At 45.9% G+C, this 12,345-nt stretch overlaps 1 protein-coding gene across 1 annotated transcript; it reads right to left on the reverse strand.

Annotated features, from left to right (window-relative positions):
* Positions 1-1,055: 1,055 nt before the first annotated feature.
* Positions 1,056-11,639, reverse strand: LOC310772953 (uncharacterized protein; the record flags this gene model as incomplete). Its single annotated transcript, XM_083632909.1, has 9 exons — positions 1,056-1,367; positions 2,460-2,675; positions 6,161-6,290; positions 6,487-6,792; positions 7,547-7,724; positions 8,599-8,647; positions 9,401-9,504; positions 10,212-10,338; positions 11,508-11,639. 9 exons carry the CDS (start codon positions 11,637-11,639, stop codon positions 1,056-1,058), a joined length of 1,554 nt encoding a protein of 517 aa, XP_083489035.1.
* Between the last annotated feature and the right edge of the window lie 706 nt (positions 11,640-12,345).

Below are 12,345 nucleotides of genomic sequence, written 5' to 3' on the forward strand. Positions count from 1 at the left end.
TCAGAGAGATGGATTATTGCCCAGCAGTATTGAGGTTATGGGTTCGAGCTTCAGTCAGTTTTGAGATCGTGGGTTTCGAGCCTCGTCTGCCCAGTGTAGGAAATAAAAAATATATATTTTGGGGGCAACTTCTGCCACCACGGTTTAAAAAATGGGGGCATTTAGAAAATTGTGCGGGCACTTAAATTTTTTTTTAATCGTGCATCAAGTTGCTAAAGCGTAGTGTGAACAACAGCGCTGTTTGTGTGAGTGTGTTCTTCGTCATCTTCTGGCAACCAGCTTGCAGGTGCCGAGTGTGTGTTATTCACCTTATTCCTGGACCTACGTTTCCCATGATTCTCAGCGGTAGCCGGTTGTCGACTTCCTGTTTACATTTTCTTCACTAGCAAGGAGGTGCGCGCCGCTGTGAAAAAGTGGGAACGTTTGGCTTATTTTATCCGAAATGGCTAAAAATAGTAACGTTGTGTGGTTGCATAGCGGCGATATTTTACAAAAACGAGGTGAATGTCAATTCACTCCTACTGTATGGGCTTATTTTAGCCGAAATTGCTAAAAATAGTATGTGGTTGCATAGCGGCCGCTTTTGTTTTGAAGGCTAAACGTCCAAACCGGAACTCTTATTATTTGGTCATTGAACGTAGCTTTAGCGGTCTCTCTCTTTCAAGATTCAAGATATTGTCACTCCGTTGTACAATAATGCACGTGTGAAATTATTGTGCTGGGGGGCTCCATTACAAGACATAGGTAGGTACAAAGTCACAACAATTATTATGATTATTTTCAGTCTCTTTCGCTATGAACGGTCCTGGGCGGAAACAGGCAACCGGCAGCTGGAAACAGGGAGGGAGGGTGTCATGGAAGCGCCCACGGTCTCACCCGGAAACTCGTGAATAGAGATGGAAATGAAAATTAAATTAACTGAATGAAAATAAAGTAGTCACTGAACAAGTAGTCATTGAAATTTCGGGGGGCAATTTCTGCCCCTCGATCAGAGTTTTTAGAGACATCGAAGATTTCCTGGGGCATTTTGGCCCTTACCTGCCCTGGCTAAGGTGCTACACTGCCTGTGCAGCGGCTTGGCTCAGCCTGCGGTGGGCCTTGGTCTGCTGGTGAGCCTTGAGGAAGCTGAGCAGTCTGAAGGTCTTGCCGCAGGCCTGGCAGGCGTAGGGCGTGTCCCCGCTGTGGATGCTGCGATGGCGCAGGAAGCTGGTGGCCGTGCTGAAGGTCTTGGAGCACAGGGAGCAGCGGTAGGGTTTCTCCCCGCTGTGCGTGTAGCCGTGGTCGCGCAGTGTCTCCTTCAGGCGGTAGCTCTTACCGCAGACATCACAGTGGAACGGCTTCTCACCCGTGTGGCTCCGCCTGTGCACCTTAATGACAACAACAATGGACTTTTACTAAATATGGCTGCCTTCTACACTGGTCTCAATGTCTTGCTTTTGCTGCCTTCCAGACAACTGGGACCTTCGGATTTTCTGGCCTCCTATTAGGAAAAGTGCGCTGGAACGGCACTCAAAGTGGGAGCTCCGACTTGAAAACTGGGAGAAAACAAATCTACCCCCACTAGGCTGGGAACCAGTTGTCTGACGTCACACAACAATGGCCGCAACCATGGAGTATGTAGTCCAAAGTATGAAGTGCCTAAATAAAATGTATAATAGAGTCTGTTACATTATGTGTCATTGCTGCTCCTCATTTTCATTTAAATATGTAAGGAGGGTGCTCTGCTCGTTGTTAAGCTGTCTTGCTATTTGCCAAACAAAAAAAAGTTTGACGCGGTCCGCCATGTTTCTTGGTTGCGTTTTGCCTTTGTGCTCTGGAAAGCTTTGAAGGTGGAGGGGTGGGACTTTTCCACTGGGAAACACCCACGTCCCAGGTGTCTGGAAGGCAGCATTTGTCCTTGTATATACCCATGGGAGGATTCTGCATTGCGCTCCCTGATTGGCTAATCCAGGGAGAGCGGAGCCATCATACAGTAACTGCATTTCAATTTGTTGCAATAAATGGTTAAATCTATGATGAGAGTGTTCCTGACTGAAAGGTATTTGGTCAAAAACATTGTGATATTTGATTTTTGTCCACGTTTTTACATGACAGTATAATGATATGACCTACGGTAACCTTGTACTGTGAGGGGTTTATATGACCTAACCTTGTACTGTGAGGGGTTTATATGACCTAACCGTGTACTGTGAGGGGTTTATATGACCTAACCTTGTACTGTGAGGGGTTTATATGACCTAACCTTGTACTGTGAGGGGTTTATATGACCTAACCTTGTACTGTGAGGGGTTTATATGACCTAACCTTGTACTGTGAGGGGTTTATATGACCTAACCTTGTACTGTGAGGGGTTTATATGACCTAACCTTGTACTGTGAGGGGTTTATATGACCTAACCTTGTACTGTGAGGGGTTTATATGACCTAACCTTGTACTGTGAGGGGTTTATATGACCTAACCTTGTACTGTGAGGGGTTGGGGAACTTCTTGCCGCAGACGTCGCAGGAGACGAGGCTGTCCGCTCGGGGCAGCTGGTCGGCGGGCAGCTGGTGGGCGTGTCTGCTGATCACATGGTTCTTCAGACAGCGGTAGCTCCTCCCACACAGCGAGCAGAGCTGACGAGCCCCCGTGTGCACCGCCTGGTGGCTCTTCAGGTTCTCTGCCTGGGTGAAGCCCTGCGATAAGGATTAACCAATCAGTGCTGAGCGGGAGTAACGAGGATTAACCAATCAGTGCTGAGCGGGAGTAACGAGGATTAACCAATCAGTGCTGAGCGGGAATAACGAGTGGCAAATCAGCATCAATGAACATTTCAACGGGCGTTGTCAAGTGCGCCGAGGAGTAACGCTAAAAAGAACTATGGCTGCGCGCCGCCGCCTGCTATCGAGGCTGTTTTAAATTGATGAAGTACCTAATGTAAGTCAGTGATTGGTTAGGGAAAAGGGAAGTCCCCTGGGGGAATCCCCTCGTAGAAATGTGTTAAACAGAGGGCAATCTCAGACCAGAAGCTGGAAATGAGTGTAACAAGTTGACAGTTCAGTCTGATATCAGGCTAGGTAGAAGTCTCATTGAGATTAAAATCTGCTTCTTCAAGAGCGACCTGGTCAAGAAATAAACCCAAACAATACAGACAGACAAATACAACTGTCACAAGCTGTGTTTCCATTACAGTTTTTCGCAAAATACTTGCGATATTTATAAAATTTCGACCAAGTACAATTGCGACTTGCAGGCGTTTCCATTGAAGTTGATTTTGAAGTCCCGTCTCCGAGATCTCGTAGAATCTCGTAAAATCTCTTCTCGCGAGACTCCACTTTGAGGAAGATGGACGGCCTACTGCGTAACCTCCTTGGTGTTGGCACTGTGATTTCGGTTGCTGCTGCTGCTGCAACCGATTTTTATTGCGATATTTAGATTTTGCGCATTTCTGAGGGTAATGGAAACACAGCTACAGACACACTACAAATAAGATAACACACTATCCAGTTAATATGCAGTGCAAGAGACAACAATCCAGAACCAGGTACAATATCCTAAAATAATAGTCGCCTAATGAGCTCTGACAATTTCAGGTCCTTCTGTAGGTTACATTTTTCCAGGAAGAAGGGGTAGTACACTCTTTTTGGGGTACAAAATTTAAATTAACATCAGCAGTATGTACACACAAAACTGTCCATATCAGGGCTACAACACATAGTTACAAAAAGAAAAGAAAAAAACATACATACAATAAAATAAAATAAAAGTCCAGTGCAAAGCGTCGTCAGTCCATGATGTGATATTTATCAAAAATAAAGTTTGTTTTAATTGCCTTTTTATACTTCAGTCATTTTGCCATATTGAATCAATTCTTGGTGAAAATGTCCAAAAGTATACAGCTATTTAAAGGCCTTTTTGCCTAACTCTGGGGACCAAAGCCTATCGAATATGGTGAGAGGGCAGGCCATTTTGATTTGGGTTTGTACACATGTATACACACAGATCAATGGTAAATGGACTGCATTTATATAGCGCTTCTCTAGTCTACCAACCAATCAAAGCGCTTTACAACACATGCCTACATTCACCCATTCACAGACACGTCATCCACACACCGATGACTGCAAGCTTCCACACAGGGTGCTGGCACAGCCGTCGGCAGGAAGCTGGGGTTCAGTGTCTTGCCCAAGGACACTTCAACATGCAGACTGGAGGAGGCGGGGATCAAACCACCGACCTTCTGATTGGTGGACGAGCCGCTCTACCTCCTGAGCCACAGCTGCCCCGCTTATAAGGAGGAGAGAAGGAGGAAGCAGCCCAACGAGAGATTCATATAGAAAAGCCTAGTCTCTCCCCAGACTCAAATATTACGGTGAAATCGCTGCGCTCCGCAGACAACATAAATGAGTCTGTGCCACTTCACAGCCACTTCTGGGGTTTGAGAGCAGGTGTAGGGGGGGTTGAAACTGAATGAGTGACAGGTCATGAGAGCGGTTAAAAAAATGGGCTGGGCCTCCCCTGTCGTCTGATCGCAAAGTCGTTACTGATTGGGGAAGACTGAATCCATCACTGGCCAAGTGAACGGTTCACTTCCGACCCCAGCTGGCTGAGGGAAAGTGTATCAGACCCAGAGAGAGCTCTGCAGCATGCAGTAACGTAGTGTATCAGCGTAATAACTCTCATGGGTCTGGCGTTGAGACTAATAAAAGCTAAACAACGTAAAAGTCTGCAGACAGACAGAGATGGACACTTCACAGCAGCACAGTGGTGTACGAGATTGCCACAGCCAGTAATAAACCGTAAAGCACAATGTTATAGTATCCAACTTCTTTGGGTCCTGGTCAGGTGCGTTCATAAAGAGCAGATGGCCATAGTCCAATAAACGTTAAAAAATAATTGAAAAAGTTGTGGAAATTAAAGTGTTTCCTTGCCTGCAGTGAGAAACAAGATTTATTCCTAAACTAGAACGACCGCAACGCAGATTTATGCCTCCGCCATCAGTTCATTCTTGAGTCCAAATCGCCATTTGAGGCAAATTGGAAGAAATTCCGTCAAGGCGCTCCTGTGATGTTGCGTTACAGAGCTTGGAAATTGGGTGTGTGAGAGGTCACAGTGACCTTGAACTTTGACCACCAAAATGTAATCAGTTCATCCTTGAGTCCAAGTGGACGTTTGAGGCAAATTTGAAGAAATTCCATCAAGACATTCCTGAGATATCGCGTTAACAAGCTTGAAAATGGCATTCGAGAGGTCACAGTGACCTTGACCTTTGATAACCAAAATGGAATCAGTTCATCCTTGCGGCTTGCGCCCAAGTCGACGTTTGAGCCAAATCAGAAGACATTCTATCAAGCTGTTCTTGAGATAAGGCGTTAACCAACTTGGGAATGGCGTTCGTGAGGTCACAGTGACCTTGAACTTTGACCACCAAAATGTAATCAGTTCATCCTTGAGTCCAAGTGGACGTTTGAGGCAAATTTGAAGAAATTCCATCAAGACATTCCTGAGATATCGCGTTAACAAGCTTGAAAATGGCATTCGAGAGGTCACAGTGACCTTGACCTTTGATCACCAAAATGTAATCCTTTCATCCTTGCGCCCAAGTCGACGTTTGAGCCAAATTGGCAGAAATTCCATCAAGCCGTTCTTGAGATATCGCTTTAACAAACTTGGGAATGGCATTTGTGAGGTCACAGTGACCTTGACCTTTGACCACGAAAATCTAATCAGTTCATCCTTGAGTCCAAGTCGATGTTTGAGGCAAATTTGATGAAATTCCGTCAAGGCATTCGTGATATATTGCGTTAACAAGCTTGAAAATGGCGTTCGAGAGGTCACATTGACCTTGGCCTTTGACCTTTGACCACCAAAATCTAATCAGTTCATCCTTGAGTCCAAGTCCATGTTTGAGGCAAATTTGATGAAATTCCGTCAAGGCGTTCCTAAGATATCGCGTTAACAAGCTTGAAAATGGCGTTCAAGAGGTCACAGTGACTTTGACCTTTGACCACCAAAATCTAATCAGTTCATCCTTGAGTCCAAGTCGATGTTTGAGACAAATTTGATGAAATTCCGTCAAGGCGTTCCTCAGATATCGCGTTAACGAACATCGTACGGACGGACATACGTACGTACGGACGGACAACCCGGATCCATAATAAAAGAAACGTAATGAACTTACCTTCCCACAGGTGGCGCAGCGGTACGGCCGCACCTCGCGGTGCACGTGTTTGTGGCGCGTCAGGTGACAGGCGTGGTAGAAGCCTTTCCCACACACGTCGCAGATGAACGTCTTGGCGAAGTGCGTGAGCCTGTGTGTGTAGGGATGGACAATTGTGGATAATGGATGGATAATTCAATATTATCCTGATCGATCACAATAAAATATACCTGTGTTAAATTCTACTTTAACACACACATTGACTAATATGGTAAAGATTATGGTATGGACTGATATGAAGAAGTATAATGGTGATGTAGATGTCGGCCGTAAGGTGCAGCCCTAACCTGTGGGTCTTGAGGATGCTGAGGCAGGAGTAGCCCTTGCCGCAGACGTCACAGTGGGCGCTCTTCTCGCCGGTGTGCCGCGCCTTCACGTGCACGTCGCGGTGCGCTTTGTGGCTGAAGCTCCGCCCACAGTGCTCACAGCTGTAGGGCAGCAGCCCGTGAGCCTGGACCTGGTGCTCCCTCAGCTTCAGCACGCCGCTGAAGACACGCCCACAGACGGCGCAGGCCGGGTGAGCTCGCCCGGCGTGCTCGGCCAGGCGCTCGGCGCTCGGGAACAGCCTGCCGCACCGCTCAGCGCTCACACGCCTGCCCCCCTGTCTCCTCTGCGCTCACTGCCTCCACCACCTGCTTCTTCCTAGGGCTGGACCACAATTCAATAGGATCTTTTATCGTCGTCATCACAGCGTGACGATATGAAGATATTTTAATATTGTGACACACATTTCTGCTTGTCTATATTTGACTTATAAACTGAGAAGATGAGCTATGGTAGGACTATTATTTGAAAATGTAAGGTTTGCTTGACATCATAACACCATTCGGTTCAATGAGATTAACATGAATTATTGACAATTTAACGTGATTGCCGGACCCAGTAGGACCTCATTAAAAACCTAATCATCCCATCTAGTTGTTCCCAACTGGGGAAAAAAGCAGTTGGAGATATTCACACAGAAGGGAACGTTTTTGGGGACGATCAGTGATTTATAATAATTGCAGTTATCGTCTGCAATATCGGTGATTCTATTGAAAAAGAATAGCTGGGAGCAGCTCATTAAAAACGTGAAGAAATTAACGTGAATTGTTCGTTTTGGGGACTCTGAACTTAGTTAAAAATTCAAAATTGTGAACTTTGAATGTGCACTTTAAGCTGTGTGAACTGAACTTTGAGCTAGCTCTTACGTGAACTTACAGTTGCACAACACTGAGTGGCAGCAGTCCGGGTTAGGCTTGCCTAGTCTTGTTTTGGATACATATGGCGATATATATATATATTGATATCTAGAAAAAACTTTATGATTATCATGATATTGATTCCAATGCTCTCGTCCAGCCCTACCTCTTCCTGCGTCCGCCTCGCTGCTTCCTGCTGTGGGCTGCTGAGGCTGAGGGCGAGGGGGAGGGGGGGGCTGGCGGGGGCAAGGCGGGCCGGGCGTACTCATGGTCCAGGCAGTCACCCGGGGGGGGCGGAGCCTCAGCATGGCACTCTGAGGTGATGGAGAAGCTTTTATTTCCACCTGTGAGGAGAACAGTAAACACAGGTAAACAGGTTGAATTAAACCTCCATATGAAAAAAGTGCACGTGAGAAGCAGAGAGCTGCCAGGCCCCTGCAGCGCTACAAAATGCAGCCAAAGTCAAAGCTCATGAGATCATGAGAAGATGTATCACTCTGCCGCTAAAATAAAGATTGTTTTCCTCATTATGTGTTCTGTTGAGCAAATCATTCAAATGACATTTTGGCCCGCAAAGAAAGATTGTAAAAAGCTTATATTCTGATGCAGGACTTTGTGGGCAAAAATGACAATGGAATGATATTAACTGCGTAGGGGAAAAAAAGTTTGTGAGCAGAGTGACGCCTCTTGACTTGATCTGTGGATCTTTGGCTGGCCGCTGACAACCCAGTTTGATGTGCCAAATGTACACATAGTTTTGTGTGTGTATAACACACATTTCAGAAAAATCACCCTTCACGATGTCAATAGAGCAATGGCCTTTGTGCCCTGACATGTGGCCTTGTGTCCTCAACAAAATTTGTGACACTGAAGGCCAAATGGCCACGCCCCTAAAATGATGAAATTCCCACCCTGCTGTAATGTAATTATGACACAATCAGTGATCGGCATATTTTTTTGCCGATTACAGTCAACAAGGCCAACATCGGCTAATACCGATATACGGCCGATATATCAGTGCATCCCTATTTATCAGCTGAACGTTTGAAATGAAATAATGAGTAAAATCGAGTAAAGATGAAAACAGCTAAAAACGTGTGGTATGCTTTGGAAAAGGGTCGACGGCCATGTAAAATATGAGGGCAGTGTAGTAAATGGACTTAAAGTAGCGGTTATCGAGCGTCCATGTTTTCTCTGTGGGCTCTCAGGTCCCCTCACCGTTCTCACCGCTCTCCAGAGACAGCAGCGTGGAGTCGATCACAGCACTCTGTGAAGAAAAGGAAACGTCGTGAGCCGCCGAGGCTAACGATTTAGCTAACCCCATCTAGCGAGCGGCAAACTACGTTAATGCAGGAAATGCAAAGGCATAATGACAGAAGAAACACAGACATATTATAAAATGACTATGAAAAAGTAATGACATCCACGTCCATTGCCTCCGACATTTTCTGAAAATGTCACAAGACACGTCACAAGTCGTGAACTCGAAGCTTTCAGAGAATTTCCACTCAACATGTCGTGAATACCACGTGTTTACGACTCAGGTCGTAAACACGTTAAACACGACCCCAAGTGAAGGGCACATGTGTAGCCTGGTAAAACCATGCTGATAACGTGACCTCACATCCTGTTTCACTTTACGTTATCAGTCTGGACTTACAGCCATCCACAGTGATTTCAGTGGGCGGGACTATATGCCTTGACAGACAACTCCTTTCAGCCAATCAGCGTAGCCAAATCCAATCAGACGAATGGCGAAAACGTCTTTTGCGCCAAGAAACTCCGCTGGTGCATACTCTTGTTATTAATGAGACTATTTCTGCAATAACTGCACTTACGGCTGTATTTACTCTACTAACGTTAACGTTACCACCACTCCTTGCTTCAGGAGCCGCCATTGCAGTTTTGCCAGCCCGATTGGCCGGTTATGTTGTCAACTACGACACAGGTCCCTGATTGGCCAGTGGACTTTGTCATTTCTTGGAAATGGCTTGGGGGCGGGGCTGGAGAGCAGACTGACCCACAGCACGAAGCAGAATGTGCTTAGAGAGCGTGTGGACTCACTGACCCCATAAACCAGCAGGTACGTCTGCTCCTCAGAGGCCTGCAGGCTGGCTTCTTCACCTGAGAACAACACACACACACAAAAGGAATGAAACCGCTGAATCCGTTTCAGGGTTTTATTGCACCAAGTGTCAGAGTGACGTTTCGAACATGACGCTCTTCATCACATGCGCGCACACACAGACACACAGACACACACACACACACACACACACACAAAACACAGTGTTACCCGCCTCACGTGAATCACGTAGTTGATAAAGAGTCAGTGCAAAACTTGTTTCCTATGTTGCATTCATGTGGTTTCGGAATAATCTGAAAAGTGAGTTCGCCCCATCAAGTCAAAACAAGTTGGAAAGTCGGAGGAAAATGCTGGTACACGACTTCCGACTTGATGTCATATTCGCAGAAACATGGCGGACGAAAGTATTATGTGGTTTTTTGGGCATGTTTTTAGCGGGGGGTTCAACCCCAGGGGAGCATGGGGGGGAACACGCAAACTTGGCACAGAAAGGCCCTTTTGACAAGCCCACCTGGGCAGTAGGCACTGAGAACATGGGGATGGGGACGACGCACCCTCAGCGCCCAAAGTGTCCCAGGCAGGAATCAAACCCAGGACCTTCTTGCTGTGAGGCGACAGCGCTACCACTGCGCCACCATGCCCCCGTAAGCAAAATGTTTTGTTGATTGTAAGAAATGTTCAACTCTTTGCGATCATGTCATTTGTAATATGATATTACCGTTTGTTGCGCACCAGGTAGAGTGACCTAGATGAGTTGGGTTGCTCTCTGCAGGCTGGGCTGGCTCAGGGTCTCCAGCCGCCAACTCAACAACCTTCAGGATCCTGTTGATGGCGTCAACACACAGATCCTCCACAAGAGCATCCAGTTCCTCCTGAGACAATGGGAAAATGCAGAGAGTGTGAGTGTGTGTATATACAAACACACACACACACACACACACACACACACACAGATATATACATATATATATATACAGTAGGCTATATGGAATAATTAATGGCAGATGAAACCACTTGGTTCGTTTAGGGGCAGTGGTGGCCTTAGCCCTTTTCAGAACGTTTTTATTCAGATCATCCAACCTGAATCCAGCGTCCTTTCCCAGACAAGCAGTCTGGGTTCACAATTCTCTCTCAAGCCACAAAGAGGTCATCTAAGATGGACTTTACAAGGTGCGACACTTGTAAAGTATATAAGCGTTGTGAAAAGGGCTAAGGTGTCCTAAGGTTAGAGAAGCGAGCTTGTGACCGGAAGGTCATCGGTTCAATCCACGGGACCGGCAGGATAAATCTGGGTGGGGAAAGTGAAAAGGCAGCGCTTTCCCCTCCCTCATTACCACCACTGAGGTGCCCTTGAGCAAGGCCCTTAACCCCAACCGCTCCAGTGGAGCTGCTCAGTGGCCAGCAGATCAGACTGGTTGTACTGGTCAGCTTCCAGGTGTGTGATATGTGACCAGGGCACTCCTGAAAAAGAGAGCATTCTCTGGGACACCCTGACGTCACGCAACCAGAACCAGGGGCAGACAGCAAGTCAAAACAATTAGCGTGGATGTGAATTCTGTGAACAAACAATTATAGCAATGACATGGACGTGGTCTGAGCTTCGGTTTTTAATCTGAATATTGCAAAAGAATAATAATAATAATTCATAGCAGGTTAAAGTCATAATATAGTAGTCGGACGCACTTAGTGAGAGCTTGAAGCAAGACAACAATAAACTGGCAGTTTTGGGGGGTGGGGGGTTGTATCGAGTTTGGCTTGAAGCATAGGTGAGCAACGCTAGCTTGGGTGTTGCTAAGCAACAAGCCGGAAGTAGTCCCCACGATCGTGCTCCCCTGTATAAAGGTAATAATACGACTACTACTACTACTACTACTACTATTACTAATCATAATAATACACCGGAAGAGGGCGTGACTTGGCAATACCGATAAAGAAATGTATTTGGCAGGCAGCTTCAGTCAGGTTGGCCGGGAGCTGAAGGAGTTAACTTGAGCTAAAGTAACATGACATGTGGCTAAAGCTAAGCTAAAGCTCAGCTCACCTCGTTTCCCTGGCTCTGTTTATTATTCAGAGAGACTTTCTCCGCTGCGGTACAGATCTCTGTCACCACCGCCCTGGCCAGGCTGCTGACGATGGATGTCACTTCAGCCTTAAAGGAGATGAGATCCAGCATCTTTAGAGCTACTGCTGGACCATAGCTGCCAAATGAAGTCTTCTCCTTCTTCTTCGCATTTTTTGGCAATACAAACTTTTAGGTGTATACCGCCACCTACTGTACGGTAGTCTGTAGAACGGATCAATTTATATCAGTCTAGGAAAGAAGTTAAATAGCCTACAATAAAAATAAAATACTATATTCTATTAAACAACCCGGTGTCTATTAAGAACCCTACCCCTCTCTGTGCAGACCATTTGAATATGGGATTTTCCTAAAATAATAGTTGTATGATAGTAAGCACTAAGCACATTATTTTAAAAAAACTTTTTTTTGAAAGTTTCCTTAAAATGGTTATTGATACAGTATTTATCATACATTTTCATGCCCCCCCCCCCCCACTGTATATCATTAGATAACCAAAGACCAAAAGCATCTCGATGGTGTGGACAGTAACAATGTGCATCCTTTTTTAAATCTCTAGATAATCATCATTTCATCATAATCAAAATCACATTCAAATCAGTTCAGGTTCAGGTCTTCCCATAGACAGCCATTGTAGTATTGATTTGATGTGACCAAACAAACACCGTCATCACCACCATCACTGACTGCCTGGACATCAGGATCATGAGAACAGACACGTGAGACATGAATTACTGTCAATCTGTTTCTTCAGGTCTTCTAATCTGGACAGATGAGAACTCTCCTGAAGATCCATCGA

The sequence above is a fragment of the Poromitra crassiceps genome, assembly GCF_964638095.1.
Source record: "Poromitra crassiceps genome assembly, chromosome: 3".
Lineage (NCBI taxonomy): Eukaryota > Metazoa > Chordata > Actinopteri > Beryciformes > Melamphaidae > Poromitra > Poromitra crassiceps.